Genomic DNA, 17828 nt, shown 5'->3' with positions numbered 1-17828 from the left:
TACCTAGAGAATATGCTTATTCCTAAACTGTGGCAAAGGGCATGAAATATGCTGCTTAGCCAAGCAGTACCGGCTATCTGCCTATGGATCTAGGAGATCCACATGAACCATGTTGCCAGAAAGTGAGGAGTATTGATATCTTTGGGTTCTTTCTCAAGATACAGATTTCTACTACAGTCCAACATACTGAATTTTACTCCAGTGTTGATTCTACCAAGATGCTATAATTCAGCCCTCAGGATAATGCACAGGGATACATTCACTGGGGCCAGGCAAAGACAAGAGACTTATCCCATCCTATATTGCCAGAATTTGTTGAAGATGTCTTATGGCCCTTCTTCTGAACAGTCAGGATGGTGGGCCCAGTCCTTATGGAGTGGGGTTGCCAATGGCAGCACCCATCAGATAAGATATTGTCAGGATTGTGGGTACTATGAAGCAGAGTAGTAATATCTTTTACTCCCTTTTCCAAAGAAATAAATTTTCAAAACTAAGCAAAGCATAAATGGATTTGATAGCGGGAAGACAGATCCTAGTCATGTTTATTTTTTTTTCAATCTCAATAAGAACAGTGACTATTAAGAGAAAAAGAAAAATGGGAAACTGGAAACTATATAGAAAAAGACAGTTTCTTACTCAACATATCATTGACAATGTTGGCAAGCAGTCATTTTCAGCTGTCAAAAATGTAAGTAGAACAGCTCACTTAGGAAAGAGGAAGGCAATATTAGTAAGCCTAGTCTGTCAATCAAGGCTTGCTTGATTATTTGTGGAGAAATGCTGGAAGAAAGGTCTTGAAGTAGAAAAATATATTTGTATTTGTAATTAAATTAAAAAGTAAGACTGAGAATATTCTTCTTTTGTGTTTTTCTTAGGATATTACATCTAAAAAGCTGGAATTATATTTTTGACTTTTAAAGAAAATCTTTATTATGTTATGGGAATATAAAGTCTGTCACTAAATGAATTATTTCCCACTGAAGAGAGTTTGTAGTATTTCCAACTTTACTCATATTAAATACAAACATAAGAGGCAAGAAATACTAGGGGAAAAATATGTAAATCATGAAATTTTTAACTCTAGCTTCAGTGAATTTAAAGCCAAATGACTTTTCATTTAATTGCATCATTTCTGGATTAAGGAAAGTACAAAAATATTTTATACGTTAGAAGAAAATATAGGGAAAAACTCCCTAAAGTAAGGTTTGGTCAGAACAAAAGTGATGTGGAGTTCGATGGGGTCTTGAATTTGAGAGAGTTGTAAGTGCTTCAGCCAATAGAAGATGGTAGATGTGAGGCTGTGTGACTTTCCAAAGAGCCTTTGTTCACCTTGGTGCTTCCGTCTTGATCACTGAAGCACTAGCTCTAAGAGCAACCATGAAACAAACCAGTTACATTGAGACTTCCTTGTTGGCAAAGCCAATGAAAGTCAAAGAGCTTTTTTAGCTCAAAGAGCTTTTCAGCTCTTCCCAGCAGGCCTCTAGTGATAGAAGTGCAGCTATTTTGGGCCCTCCAGGCCACTGAATGACCCATATTGATGCCATGTGAAACAGAAGAATCGCCCAACCAAACCCAGTCCAATTTGTGACCCACAAAACCAGGATCTATAATAAAACAGTTTTAGCTTTGAGTTACACTATTTTGAGTAGTTTGTTATCAAACTAAAGAACACAGGATAAATCATTTTAGAATAAGTGATATAATTTTTTTCTTTGAAAGCAAGAATTTAACTGGTATTTCTTTTAAAGATTTATTTTATTTATGCATACAAGAACTGGGGCACAGGTCAGAAGTGTGGGGATTGAGAAGATTCACCAGAGACAGAGTGGGGAGCAGAACAGTTGGCTCTACTGAAATACACTGCTGAGAGGGGCAAGAGGAGAGACAGGAGAAGTCTGCTGCTCTGTGTGGGCCAGAGATTGAACTCTTACTGCAGTGGCTGCAGATAGCTTCATAGTGCTGAGACTTAACCCCTTGCACCACCAGGGAGGCCCCTTAACATTATTTCTTAATAATCACCAAGGACAAATAATCTAGCAAAAAATTACAGTAATAAACTGATACTATTTTTTTCTTTGCTTTCAGGGTGTTTGAAGTTCTAAGGGATACCTGCAATCTATAACAATACTTTGAAAAGAAAATGAGGGAGAAAATATTTTAGAATTCTGTAATATAACATACAATGGAATGAAATTTCCATAAATCCAAAAAATTCTCAAATCATCACTAGAAAGTCACCTATATCCTATCTTTTCTATGTTTATGAAAAAGAGATAAATCACAAGTAAACTGATATTACCATCATGTTGAAAAAGTAATTTTCACTATTATCTCTGTGACATAGATGTTGAGAATCCTCAGTTTAGGCTAAAGAGATACGAACTTATTTCTTAAAAGCTGAGGAAGAAACAAAAACAAAAAACTGAAATTACAGCTATACTTCTAAATTCATAGTTCTGAATGTTGGCAAGAGATCTTTATATCCCTAGAGATCTGTAAGATTTTGGGGTGAAAAGGAAACCTTATGGATAATTAAATTAATCGGCATAACTATCTTAACATTGAACAATTTTTAAAAATATTTTGAAATTCAGTCACTTATTTCTCAGACTATCCATTTGTTTATTTTTCATTAAAATATACTGAATCCACTGTAACTTAATTATTTTGTGTTGAGCTTGGCTTCTTAATGTGAAATGTAATACTTTCATAAACAAATATCTGAAATGCTTTAATGTTCTGCAGTGAAAGCATAGCAAGTTAACTAAACATATAAAAGTATAGAACAAAAATCAAAAGATATTACTGGTATTTTTCATTAATCAGAAAATTGAAAACAACAGAGCACACTGAATTCATTTATGCTTTGGGTATGTGTTACACTGTGGATCAAAATAATTCCACTATCAGCAAACTGCCTTACATATAAATGTAGCTTTTCGTTGATTAAAAGTAACAGTTCCATGCACTAAAGTCCTTACTAAAAAGTGACCAATATGCTAATACTGTAATTATCACCTCTAAAACAATAGTAAATTTTACTGATAGATAGGTGGTTAACAAAGTTAATACTAATCACATTTTACAATGAGATTGAATCTATTCAGAATGGACATGACTGATATTTCTTAATAATGATAAGACATTTCATAGATCTTTCAGAGACCAGACAAACAGAAGAAAGATGTGGAGATTGGGTTCACAGAATTTTTTTTTAAGATTTTATTTATTTATTTTTACAAGAACCGGGGTATAGGCCAGATGTTTGGGAGGGTGAGAGGACTCACCAGAGACAGAGTGGGGAACAGAACAGGCAGACTGATGAAACACACTGCTGAGGGGAGCAGTGGGCAAGGCAGGAGAGGTCTGCTGCGCCATGTGGGACCCTCGCTGGTGAAATGTTGATAACTTAAGTTGCACATCAAGCCTGACTCTAAGAAACAATCTTCTAAAACCATGTTGGTGATGAGTATCTACCAAATAGTACCGTATTTTCTTTATACTCCTTCCAAAGCTAGTCAGCTGATCATACTCAATCCCATAGTAAATTATGGAGGGAGTGGAAGGCTTGTGATGACTGATTTTCTGGGGAAATCTAAGTGTCTTTTTTAGAACTTAACAATAATGCACAATCTTACTAATAAGGTCATTCCTCTTTTTTTTCTGAAAATCTTAGATTTTTCTCTTAAGGTCTCCAAATGATTCTATGAGACTCATCCACATTATTAAAGATATTATTTATTTAAAGACAACTAATTGTAGATGTTAACCATATCTACAAAAAAACTTCATAGCAACACCTAGATTAGTGTTTGATTAAATAACTTTGTACTATACTCTAGTCAGGTGATACCTAAAACCTACCATTTTACTCACCAGTCTCACTTCTAAGAGTTTATCTTAAATATACTTGAACTTGTAAAATGTTATGTATACATCCAAACACACACAAAACATATATGAAAAAATCATTGCAGCATTTTTGATAATAGCAAAAAACTAGAAATAACCTAAATTGTACAGAAAAAGAAGGCTGATTAAGTATTATATTTACAAAGATAAAATATCCAAAATATTAACTTAAGTTAAAAAAAAGCTGTCATTTTTTTTGTGTAAAAATATCTTTAAAAAGAATTCATACATGTATGCACTATAATATCTGGAACAATGCATAAGAAATTGCACTGTAAGATAAAGTTTAAAGAGGGACTTACCTTTTCAAGTATAGTCTTTTGCACCTCAAATTAGATAGTTAATTATATTAAATATTATAAATATATTAAAATATTTAATAATTATTTTAAATCCCTAGATGATTAAAAAGAAGACAGATGTACTAACCCAGAATGAAAAAAGTTATAAAGACCAAAAGTCCCAAATGTCAGTGAGGATATGAGGTAGCTATAATTCTTCTGTTCTCATGGTGGAACTATAAATCACTTTGAAAAAAGTTCTGACAATTTATTATAAAACTAAACTTGTATCCACCCAAGAGTATAATGTCACTCCTAGATATTTACTTAAGAGAAATGCAAATACATGTTCACACACAAAGATAATCATAGAATATTCATAACCACATCTTTCTAAATAGCCAAAAAACTAGGAAGAGCCTAGATGTTCATCAGCAAAAGAGTGGATAAATCTGTGGTATATTAATACAATGGACTACTTGGTAAGAAAATGGAAGAAACTATTTGCTTATAAATTGAATGTTTGTGTCCTCTGCAAATTCATATGTTGAAATTTATTACCCTTCCTTGGCCCAACATGATAGTATCTGGACATGGGGCCTTTGGGAGGTGATGAGATTATTTTTTGTTTTTTTTTTTTTTTTTGCTTCTGAACCATTTTAATATTATGTTTCACAATAAAAATATAGCAAATCACATTATACTTTATATATTCTTACAACTTTAAATGGCTGTGTGGATGGATGAATTAAAGACTGTTCTCTTATCTGCATTATACAAAACATGTTATTTTAAGGAATTATCATAAAGAGATTTTTCCCCCAAATGATGTTACTCAGTGAATAAGTATATTCCTTTGGTTTTGGGAAGATGGGAAATTTGTAAACAAAAGAATATTATGTGCAGACATTAATTTTAGTGTTACATTTTTTTTGTACACATAAAAATATCTTGATGGGCTTATGAACTACAGGTAAGGTAAATTCCTCAGCAAGCATTTTTATATTTCTCTTTTAATATACATTTTTTCCTTTAACACATATTTTACCCAAACTTTTTAAACTTGTCTCACTGCCATTGTGTGTTTTGTCATATATTTATCTTATTATTTCCAGATGAATACCAGAATGCCAACCATCTTCAGATAGGTATAGTAATGACTTCATTAAAATGAGCTTCACAACTGTGCCTGACATACTTCCCCTACTTATTTCAAAAAGGTACAAATCTGATTGACTTGAATTTCCCATCTTTTTTTTTCTTGCATAGCTTTTGCTCAAGTTGAAATAGACAATTGGCAGCTTGAATAATCTGCTGATTATTTAACCCAACCTTTAATATACTAAGTTAATTTCCTTTGGAAAAATAAATTAGTTAACAAAATTACACTGTAGTAAAAATATACCATTTAAATATTTAAAAATTATTTCACTTAAATCAGTGGCTTGAACTCAGATTCTTAAGATTAGTATTTAACCATAGGTTTTATTATATCATTTAAGGCAAAATGATTCTCTTAGTCTAAATGATACCAAAAGAAATTATATTATCCTGATGACATTTGACACTTCTGTTATGCAGTGTTTACTGATTTGCGTGCATTTCCAACAAATCAAATAGAATTAGGGCTCACTTTCACTCATAGCAGGAATTTAGAAAACCTAAATAAGAGACCAGGAAAAAGACTAATTATAATAAAATCAAAATCAACATCAACAAGCAACTGTAAACCAGAAACACAATAAAGGGAGGTGTTTCTCCCTTTATTGGAGGGAATAGGGTCAAAATAAGGGGGGTGGGAATTGTATGGGGAATATAACCAAGATGAAAATGCATACATTGTGCACAAATGAAAATGATGTAAAAATATATATAAAATAAAAAAATAAAAAATGAAAAAAAAGCAGAAATGGCAAAAAAAAAACCTGACATAGCTTTGACAGAGATAAAATGATATACAAACAAAGAGCATTTTACACATTAATGTAATAGTAACGCCTTGTCAAAAATAAGTCATTGGATGAATTAGACTGGTTGTCTAAGTTGATTAGTTGTCAATAATTAGAGGAATTTACAAGGGTTTGACTCATGACACTAAAAATGTGGCCACAGAGAAAGGATATAAACAATTTAATGTGATAAAGTCTTTTACATTATGATTTAAGTTTTCAAGAGAATCATATAAGAAATGGTATATAGTCATGATTCTGTAATGGCATGCTGCCATTCTAAGTGTGAGCAGCTAGTGTTTAGAGACTACTGTGTGAATGCCCAAATCCAGGGGTAGCTAATGTAGGTGATGAGATTGTAAAGGTAGAACCCTCATAAATGGAATTAGCACCCTTATAAAGAGACTTCAGAGAGCTCCTTCTCCCCTTCCACCCTGTGGAAGACATATAGCAAGAAGGCAATCACACATTAAATCAGGAAGAGAGTGCTCACTAAATATCAAATCTGCCAGTACTTTGATCTTAGACTTCTCAGCTTCTAGAACTATGAGAAATAAATTTCTAACCCACCCAGTTTGGTATTTTTGTTGTAGTGCTCAAATGGAGTGGACGCTGCTCAAAAAAAAAAAAAAAATCCTTACCCAATGTATGGATAAATTTTTCAAACAATATGCTAAATGAAAAGTTTTAAACAAGAGAATACATATATTTTTCCACTTATATAAAGTTCTCAAACAGGCAAAATTAATCCCTGGTGGAAAAGATTACAACAGTGCTTGCCTTTGAAGGATTAGGGTAACTAGTACCTGAGAAAAGAATGAACTTTCAAATGCTAGTTTGCAATATTCTCTATCTTGATTAGGGCATAGGTTACATAGGAAAATATATTAATATCTGGGTACTTTGCTGTATATAAATTTTACTTTTAAATATAACACAAATAGTTCATGATAAGCATGTGTTAATATAGAATAAATATAATAAATAATAAACACCTACCTACCTATGAAGGCAGCAGATTAGTTTTTAATGTAAATATACACTATTAACTAGAGTTCAGTGAAATGGGCACTGTGAAACATGATTGATGGGCATGTTGATATGTAAATAATGTTCATTATTCATGAATTAAATAGAGTTGATTTTTAATTGACAAATTATAAAGTTATATATATGTTAGAATGTCAAACAAGCTTTAAAAATTATACAATATCAATTTCATGGAAAAGTTTTTATAAAATGCTTTTAAAATAGATATTTAAAAAAATAAGTCAAACTGTATACAATTTTGTGTTTATATTTAGACTGTAGTCTTGAAAGATAGACACTAAAATTTTACAAGTATCTGCAGTAGAATGTCATACACTATTATTGTTCCTTTTTCTGCATTTCAGTAATTTTCCAAGTTTTCTACTTGATATAAATTAATTTTGAATAGAGAAAGAGAATAACTGCTATTCTTGAAAGGATGTAACCAAAATATTTGAGGTAGTCAGCTAATTTAAACAAGGTTCACTGAGGATAGTAATGAATAGTTATTTATTTAATGATTCTGTGTGTCAAACATGTGGATTGGGCTAAGGTAGGTGGCTCTTCTGCTCTTAGTTGGGTTATCTCAGATGACCATGAGGTATTAGATTGACTGTGAGTGACCGGTTTTGTCTGGAGTATCCTGACATTCTTCCATGCTGTTTCTTATCCTCTAGTAGGCTCGTCTAGACTTGTTCACATAGCCACTTGACAAATTTCCACCTGAGCTAATGGAAGTGTCAAGATTTGTGGAGGACCTGGTGAAACCTGGCATACATTGCTTCTATAGCATCCCATTGTCCAAAACACATCACCAGAGCAGCCCAGATGCCAGAAATAGAAGAGACTGTACTTGTTAAGAAAAGAGTTGAAGAGTCAAATCACAAAGGGGTTTAGACACAAAAAGGGGAATAATTTGTAACCATTTTTGCAATCTTTTACCCTGAATATTTGTTCTTTATAAATAAATAATATACTAAATGTGAAGGATATAAATAATGTGTAGGCATTTCTGTCCAATGTAAAAATAAAATCAACAACTAAATATATAATTAATTACAAAGGTTAATAATTAAAATTTCTACTCTTAAAATAGCTATTCAACAAGGTGAGACATCCTCAACTTATACCTTTTTTTGATCTGGGTAATCTTATCCATGAGAGTTTAATAGGCCTGATTTGTTTTAGAAAAAAAGAAACTTAAGAAGCAAATAAAGGAATTCAAACCAAACAAAAACATCAAGCAGAATCCAATTCATTGTCAATCTCAACTATTTGTATTGAATTTCTGCCAATTTGCTCTTACCTGGTCATGAGAAATTTTAGTCATGAGAAAATTTAGCTGATTTTAGTTTACATGGAAGATACACTCTCTCTCTCTCTCTCTCTCTCTCTCTCTCTCTCTCTCTCTCACACACACACACACACACAAACCACACATACACACTCACTCTTATATAAATTCTTCCCCTCCAAAGAGTAACTCAGTGCACCTTTTTCAACTGCAGTCAGTTGAAAGTTTACATAGTGTTGGCATAGAAATGCTGTAGAATTTCTATCCAGTGTCTCTTGTTAAGAGGTCTAGAAAAGTATCTTTGTATGTACAGACATACACGTGGTTAAAAATTCAAAATTTTAAAATCTATTGCATACACTGGAGATCAATTCCAATCTTAAGTTTTATACTGATGAAAGTATAAAGGCCTAGGAAATTAAGCAATTTCATAAATCTAATAGTAGTTATTTCTAAATTCAAGGAGAATTTCATGTACTTAACATGTATCTCATTTTTCTGTGCTGTGGAGTTTGGAAAACTAATAGCTATATTTTCAGCTAGGGTTCTGGATGTGATTTGGGATAGACTAATTGGATGTTCTTGCTACTTCAAAGCCTAGACTGCTACTGCATTTTCCTCTCCAATGCAGGCAAAAATAATGATAGAGGCATTTGCTTTTTCTGTGGAGTATTAGCAAAGGTCCTGCTATTCAAAGACTACTCCAAGATGTTGAAGACAGGTGTGGGTTGCCTGTGGCAGGAGAGACACAATTCTGGAGCCAACAGCAGTAATGACAATCTCCTGACCATGGCAGGTTGCACTATCCTCTTGGTTTTCTGATCTTGAAGGTTCACACACTTCAGAAATAGAAGCGTGGTTCTGAAACTGAGGAATCCCTGATTATGGAAGACTCAGTAGCTCCCTTGGTGTTGATATTATTTTGCTAGGGCTATCTAACAAACTACCACAGACTGGATGACTTACAACTATAAAAATGTATTCTTTCTCAGCAGGATGCTAACAGTCTGAAATCATGGTGTCAGTAAGGCCATGTTCTCTTTAAAGGCTTCAGGAGCATTCTTTCCTTGCCTCTTCTAGTTTTTGGTAGTTGGCAGCAATTTTTGGCATTCGTTGGCTTGTAAATGCATCACTTCAATCTTTACATTTCCTTCTTTCATGGGTTGAATATTTTCTGTTTTCTTTTAAGGACACCAGTCATTTTTTTAAGGCCCACCTGAATCCAGTACAACCTTATTTTAACTAGTTTATATCTGTAAGATCTTATTACCAAATAGGTCACATTCACAGGTTTCAGGTAGACATGAATCATGGAGGACTCCATTCTATCCAATACAGTGCCCCAATTCTGCAGTATAGTTTATGGGAATCTTATCTAAAAGTTAGCATACTTAGTACCTTTCTGGCTTCCTCAGAAATCTGAATGTCTTTTAATATACTATAATATATACCTTGCTATTTAACTAGCTATAATGAATTATATTCTTTGCAAATGAATTCTGACAATATATTTTAATACATTTTTTAAGTATTAAACTTAAGGTTTTGCTTTTTATCACACGTATGTGATTTAAAAAATGCTTCTTTGAAACCTCAATTTTTCATAATCAGTACTTTTGAGATCAAGAATTTTATTTTTAATAGCTTCTTCTGCGTCTGTCAATAAAGTTCTAATGAGATACAGAGGAGGGGAAAAGGTCCACTATTTATTGAGAGACTATTATATGCCAGATACTTTATAAACTGGGCAAGTACAATTTGTTATCTAAATTTAACAGAAAACTGAGACCAAGGAAAGAAATAACATTTACAAATTTTGTGGTTTTATAAGTGAAAGTCTAAACAATAATGTTCTTTCTATAGCTCTATTGTTCAATGAAGTAATTTATTGGAGAAAGAGAGTAGTTGAAAGATTTTTGTATCTCTGATAACTTAACATGGTAAAAAATGATGTAATTATCCAGCAATAGAATCAATTTAAAAGAAGAATTTCTAAATCTAAGGGAGTATTGTCCTCTTCAGATAAGTCACATTTAGATCTATGTCATGATTTCAAGTATTGTCCACAGTATTTTGCATCTTTTCTGTTGGGATTTCTATTAGAATAGGAAATCCTTGAAAATATCTTCAGTGGTGAGTTTTCTTTACTTTGAGGTTGCTATTTTTTCCTTTTAGAGTGGCTCTGATTTTAGAGACTAGGCAAAAGTTGTTCAAAGCTAAGTGTAGTAGTGAGTAAAATGGATGACCGAGCAATGGTTCATGCTGCACACAATCCCACAAATGTTTTAGAGTTTCTGCATAATAAGCCTCCCTGACTGTTTGACCTTGTAGATTAATTCAGCACGGACAATACCATTTATGTTGAAGAAACAAATTAACATTGTCTTCATTTGTGATTCATCAGGCATACTTTCGTAGACGTTTGGTTTGTTGGAATTTTCTATTTAAGATTTTGGCATTTTATTTTCAGGCCATACTGAAAATATCAAGTCTTTCCCAAGTTCCTATTCTATTACATTGACCAGCTTCTCTTGAAAGGTCAGAATAAATGTCAAGTTTTCTCTGTATCTGTTCATCACTCCAAATGGGTGGCACAGTCTTCAGAGCACCTTTGCTTTTGCTCAAATTTTCTCTTAAAAGTAGCTGTTTATGGTTCTTAAACACAGGGAAAAAATGCTCAGCATCCCCTCAAATGAGAGAAACAAAATTAAAGCTACAATCACACTTTTTCCCCTGCAGATGGGCAAAGATTAAGCAGTATAATAGCTGCATTTTACTGCAAATGGAGTCTTCACTGTTAACAGGAGTATAAATTAGTACAAGCCTATGGTAAGTAATCTGTCAGTATCTATAAGCTGAAAATGTACATACCCTTTGATCCAGCAGTCCTACTTTTAGGAATTTTCACATGGATGAATTTGGACACATGCAATATCATAGTGTGCGTATCTACTGCAACTTCGTAACAAACAGTAAAGGAGTTAATCACTTGAAATCTGATTAAATAAATTATGGCGTATTCATGTAATGGAATAAAACTTAGTTCTTTTAACAAATATATATTGTGTAACATTGGTTTATGATGTTATCTAAGTTTCAGGTGTTCATCATTATACTTTGATATCGGTCTAGTCTACATTCTCATCTTCCTCAAAAGTCTAGTTTCCATCCATCACCATACAGTTGCACCCCCTTTACCCTTTTTATCCATCTCCAGTGCTTTCCCCTCTGGTAACCACACTGTTCTCTAAATCTAAGATTTCATTTTGGTTTGTTGTAGTTGTTCATTTGACATAGTATTTTTATCTTTTACATATGAGTTAAATCATATGGTATTTGTCTATGTCATTTCATTTAGTGTAATACCTTCTAGGTCCATCCATGTTGTTGCAAATGGTGAGATTTCTTTTTTTTAATAACTGAGTATTATTTCATTGTGTATGTATGTATACCACATCTTCTCTGCAGATTCATCAATGGGCACTAACAGTTTCCATATATGGACTGTTATGAGTACTGTTGCAATGAACATAAGGGTGTACATATTTTCAAATTAGTGTTTTCTCATTCTTTGGATAAATGCTCAGAAGTGGAATAGCTAAGTCATATGGTATTTCTATTCTTAATTTTTGGAGGCATCTCCACACAGTTTTCCATAGTGACTGAAACCAGTTTACATGCCTAACAATCGGGTATGGAGAATTCCCTTTTTTACACATCCTTGCCAGCACTTGTTGTTTCCAGTCTCTTTTATTATAGCTATTCAAACAGGTGTGAGGTGATATCTTTTATTATAATTTTGTGCACTTCCCTAATAATAAGTGGTGATGAGCATCTTTTAATGTGTCCATTGGCCACCTGTATGGTTTCTTCAAAGAAGTGTCTACTCAGATCCTTTGCCCACTTTTAATCAGTTTATTTTTTGCTATTGTTGTTGAGTTATATGAATTCTTTTTGTATTTTAGGTCTTAACTCACCAAAACAACAGATAACTTATTGAATGGAAGAAGATATCTTCCAATGATACACTAGAGAAGGAGTTAATTTTTCTTAAAAGGAGTAATTATGATATGCTGTATGTCTTGCTTTGGGGAGTGATTAAATTCATGTATTCAGTCTTAAATGTATCAAATTGAATTTGTGCATTAGTGAATAACAATTATTCTTTAGTAAAAAAAGTAATATGGCCACTTGAAGTTAGATTTAAAAAAACATAGGATTCCATGAAACCTTTTCTGAGGCATTTATTAAGTGAAAAACATCAGGCTATAGACCAGTATGTTTATTGCTGTTAGTATAGAAAACAGTATATGAACAAAATTGCCTATGCATAGAGTATCTGTTAAAGGAGTAAGAACAAGGTAGTAGTTCCTTCTAGGGAGGATAACCAAGTGGGTACAAGAGGAAGATGGAGTTTTCACTTTATACCCTTTCTACCTTTTAATTTTTCTAAGTAGTACATGTAATATATATTCAAAAGGAAAATTTTTTTTACTCTTAACTTACCATCAGCCACTATTTTCATGGCTGATTTCTTAGTTGAAAGAACAGTCTCTAATTCTGTCAACAGATACCTGAACCCTTTAGATTATTGTGTTGCTGCTTTCTGCTTTGCAATAAACATTCTTGCTATTTTTTAAAAATTTTTTGCCAATAAAAATATTGACATGATATTTACATATCCTCTTCCTTTAGTGTGGTAAGTATCTCACTTGCTGAATTCAATCTATACAATATCTCTGGAAAATGCATAAAAGGGCCACTTATTTTCATGAGGGAGGAAAAATAATAATGCTCTTTCCTTGTGAGCACAGCTGATAAAGGAGTGACCAGCTTGCTTTAACAGCTCAGTCAGAGGAAGGCAAATAGTAATAAGCTCACTACAATTCTCAATATCTAAATAATGCATGCATTAAGTGACTTAAAAACAAAAATAGTAATTTTTTATGTTTTATAGAATTAAAAAATTTAAATTAATAAAGTGAAAAACAAGTCTTGGATTACCTATTAAAACATATTTCCTTTATTCTGTTTTTATATTTATTAATAACTACTTTTATTGAGCATATTTTCAGGTACTTATTTATTATCTATATATCCTCCTTAGAGAATAGTTTGCTCAAACACTTTGGTTACTTTTGTATTGTGTTCTTTGTCTTAATTATTGAGTTTTTAGTTCTTTGTATGTTCAGGATACAAATCTACTATTGAATATAAGTTTGCAAATATTGACCTTTTTCCTTCCTGTCCCTTTCCTCTGTTCAAGATATCTAAGCAAGGACATGGTGGGTCTTTCAGTGTGAAATTCCAGATTTCCTTGGGTCTTCTGTTAAGAGCCATAATCAACCATGCTGACAATACAGGAGCCAAGAATCTGTACACCATCTTTTTGAAGGCGATAAGGAAACTATTGAACAGACTTGTTGCTGCTGGCGTGGGTAAAATGGTTATGGCCACAGTCAAGAAAGGCAAACCAGAGCTTAGGAAGAAGGTATGTACCAGCAGGTACTTCGACAATGAAATCATATAAAAAAGTAAAGATAGTGTATTTCTTTATTTTGATATCACAGGAGGCATAGAAAACAAAGGTGAGATGAAAGGTTTTGCCATCATTGGACCAGTTGCAAAAGAATGTGCAGATTTAAGGCCCAGGATTGCTTCTGATGGTGGCAGCATTGCATGATTTTTGCAAGTATTTGTAAAAAAGAACTTACTGAAAAAAATTATTTGCTCCCCACCCAATAGACTGCAAATATTTTTTTCTTTTTGAATTTTCTTTTGAAACATATTTCAGTGTTCTTTAATATCACTTGAACTTTTCTGTTCTGTTGAATTGTATATGTGTACTATTCTCCATTGTATATATACCACACTTCAACTAATTGATTTGAAGATTATTCAATATTTGACTGAATAACTGCTCCGTTTAGTTAACAAACCATAATATACTGTCAAATACTTTTTACTTAATTTTTACTTAATTTGGAGAACAAACTAAAAAATTATTTACTTTGATCATTCAACCTAGCAGTTGCTTAGCATTTTTTTTAAAGATTTATTTATTTATGCATACAAGAGCTAGGGTACAGGCCAGAGGTGTGGGGAGTGGTGAGAGGATTCACAAGAGACAGAGTGGGGAACAGAAGAGGCAGATTGACGAAGGTACACTGCTGAAGGGAGCAGCAGGCAAGTAAGGAGAGGTCTGCTATGCCATGTGGGTTGCTCCCTGGCTGGCTGGGAATCGAACTCGTGCTGCAGTGGCTGTGGATAGCTTCATAGGTTGCGTCTTAACCCTTGTGCCACCAGGGAGGCCCCTGCTTAGCATTTTTAAAGCACAGATTAGCAATATCCATTGCTCCAAGAGTATTCCTGAGGCTGCCTAAGGCAATTTTGGAACTAACTTTTGTAATATTTGAATGGAGCAGTAGGGACACATATGGAATCGTGTCTAACCTCAGCAGTGCCAAAAATTGTTGCTTTAAGAAAGAATACTCCCTTCTTGGTGATCATTTCCTGGCTATCTACAGCCTTACCTTCTGGCTTTAAATACCTTCTGGCGTTAGCGTGCATAGCACATGTTGAGTCCTGTTTAATTAAAATTAAGTTGTAATTTAATTTAAGTAATAAATCTTGCTTAAGCGTTTTAATGTAATAATAGCAAATATGTCTTTGTCAAGAGTTAGAGATGTAATGAGAGTTTACGTTTCAGGTTTTGATTGCAGGGTCTTGTGACCCAGACAGATTTAGATCCTGACTCTGCTACAAATGAGACCTTTGGGGTTTGTTTTAAGTTGCAAATATTGACCTATTTCCTTTCTGTCCCTTTCTTCTATTCAGGTTCTATAAAAATGCATATAATATGATCAACCTCATCAGGTTGTAAGTGAGGTCAAAGGAAAAGATATATCTAAAATGCTCACCACCATGCCTCCTTAAACTGTAGCTGTTGTAATTGTTATGAGGAAATGCTTTAGAGACAGTCTCAAAAATTATCCTAAAGCAATATATTCTGATTCAAGGTTATTTTTGCTATGAGCATTATAATTTTATTCATTCACTCATTGATTGTCATGTGGGGATATGAAAGAGAAAGTCATACTGACGTCTGCTTTATCAAAGAAAAAAAAATCTCTTTGTATCAAGGAAAAAGTTTAATTTAGGGGGATAACCCGATTAATTTGTGTAGGAACATTCTTTTAAGACTTACCACTTTACAGCTCTTAAATTCTAAATTATTTTAAATGGCCCTTTCATTATTTTAAATGGTCCTTTCTCTCCATTCTCCTCCTCTCTCCAGCTTCCAGGTACTTGCCACCAAAATCAGACCATCAGAAAATGGTTAAAATAGGAGCCTGTACCCCAATAACTTGAGAGTTCTAGTTTTGGAGTCTGTCACAAAAGCACAATCTTACATGACCAATCTCCCTAGTTCCAAGGGATAGGTGGTTTGTTTACAAGCCTGTCCTTACCCCATCAGAGAGGTAAGGGCCCGTTGACAGTAAAAGTCATGTCTCATTCATCTTTCCATCATTCCACAGTCCCATGAAGCAGCTTGCACCGTGTAGGTACACACTGTATTTCTTCAAAATAAAGCATTGGATATAGTAGTTGCTCTTATTCCAATTTTCTTGTTTCAAAAAAAACTGTCCTTTTTTTAATTGGTATTTTGCTTTGCCATTTATTGTCTAACTCAGGAAAGCTATTGGTGACCAGACTCTTTTAAAAGTTGCTGTCCTTTCCATGCTTTACTAGTTGTTGTGGTTTCTTGTATGGTGATAGATTTTCTTCACACCCAAGAATATTCCATTTCCCACCTTGCAATGGCAGTGACTTTGTAGTGGATGACATGTTAGCCATGGAAGAAAGACCATCTGTCTCTCAAGAGAGTCTCCCAGTGGCTGTCATAGATGTGTGTTACTATGATGTTCTTAGAGATATCACAGTAATTTTCAACTCTCACCATATACCAGGATCATCTAGATATCTAGCTTCTACCTGAGGCTGTGGTTTAGTAGAAGACATGTGTGACTCCAGCACAGGGGTGTGTAGCAAGCTGCCAGGTGCTTCTGATGCCCAGTCAGGTTGATAACCGCCTGGTTCACCTGTGCCTTCCTTTGAGGGGACCCAGGTGCAGGTCTCCCTGGTCTAACCTGCTCCTGGGCCCTATGTCTGTTGGGGCATGCTATGCAAGGCTGCAAAATGGTGCTTCCCTGGCCTGATGTGAACTAAGAATGCTTGATCTGTACAGTATTACTGTTCTTAAATTGTGAAATATTTCAAATGTGCAGAACAAGGAGGAGAATAATGTAATAATATTTATCCATACATATGGATAAACTGGACCAGATAAACATCCATTGTAACAAATCTTATTTTGTTCTTTTTATTAAATAAGATGCAATAGAAGGTCCTGGTGTGCCTTTCCCCTCCCTTCTTCTCTCCTTCAGACTCCAGTGCTAACAACTAATCTGAATTTGGAGTTTTTCATGTTAACCCATGTTTCACTAAATATGTATTTATTCAAAATCTGTATTTAGTGTTGTTTTCTCATTTTTAAATATTAGATTCTGAACCGTATTTCATAAAAGTTGGGCCAATATTTAAAAACTGAAAAAATTTCAGTTTCACATAATATCAGATTTGTTGGCGTCTCTTGAAACACTCAGAAGATCTGGCAACACTGGGCTAGCTTCCTGGCAGGACAACGTGCGATGCTGGGCCGGCACTGTTCGGTGTGACATGGTCCCATTGCTCACACTGTGGAGACATATGTGCTTGCACCTGGACTGTGTCTCCATTTGTACAGGCCTGGCCCCTGATACTGAGCTTCCTTCCATTATAATTCTTTTCTTTCTTCAAGGCCATTTCTGCTGTCCTCCCCGAACTGCTTAATATCAAAGGTATCTACCTCTCAGTGTACTCTAGCTGTCTCTGACTCACCGCTCCTGCTCTTCCTCTCTTTTGTATGGTTTTTATTTTAATTTTTCCCCTTTTTTCTTAAGATTCTTGACTTTAGCACCAGAAGGACTTTTTTTTTTTAATACTTTTCCAGTCAATAGTAAAAGAAGTTATTTTTATCAGCAATCTGATTAATCATAGTATATCTTTGTGGCCTCTGTTTTTTCCCTATTTTAAGTGTTGTTCATGTGTTTCAGTAACATTTGGGGCAACTGGGGTGCTGGAAAATGGGATACTAGATAAAGCTGAGTTCATTTGCCATTTGTTCTCCTGTTGCAGTTTGTAAAGTGCCATGCAGTTTGTAGTCCCTAAACATGAAGTTTCTGAGTGAAAGACTATTAATAAGTAAAGTTATAGTGTTTCATTTCATACCACTCCTTATAAACCATGGCAGTCCTGGCCCAC

At 33.9% G+C, this 17828-nt stretch overlaps 1 protein-coding gene across 1 annotated transcript in view; it reads left to right on the top strand.

Moving 5' to 3' along the window:
• Positions 1-14148, top strand: part of LOC311186857 (large ribosomal subunit protein uL14-like) — a gene marked incomplete at both ends in the record, with an annotated part of 96683 nt that extends 82535 nt beyond the window's left edge. The window contains 3 exon segments of the mRNA XM_084258064.1: positions 13658-13976; positions 13978-13999; positions 14002-14148. Coding sequence (XP_084114190.1) covers positions 13658-13976; positions 13978-13999; positions 14002-14148 — 488 coding nt within the window.
• Positions 14149-17828: the final 3680 nt, after the last annotated feature.

Source organism: Talpa europaea (genome assembly GCF_964194135.1).
Source record: "Talpa europaea genome assembly, chromosome: 1".
Classification (NCBI taxonomy): domain Eukaryota; kingdom Metazoa; phylum Chordata; class Mammalia; order Eulipotyphla; family Talpidae; genus Talpa; species Talpa europaea.
The sequence above is the reverse complement of the archived record's forward strand: the minus strand, read 5'-3'. Positions and strand labels throughout refer to the sequence as shown.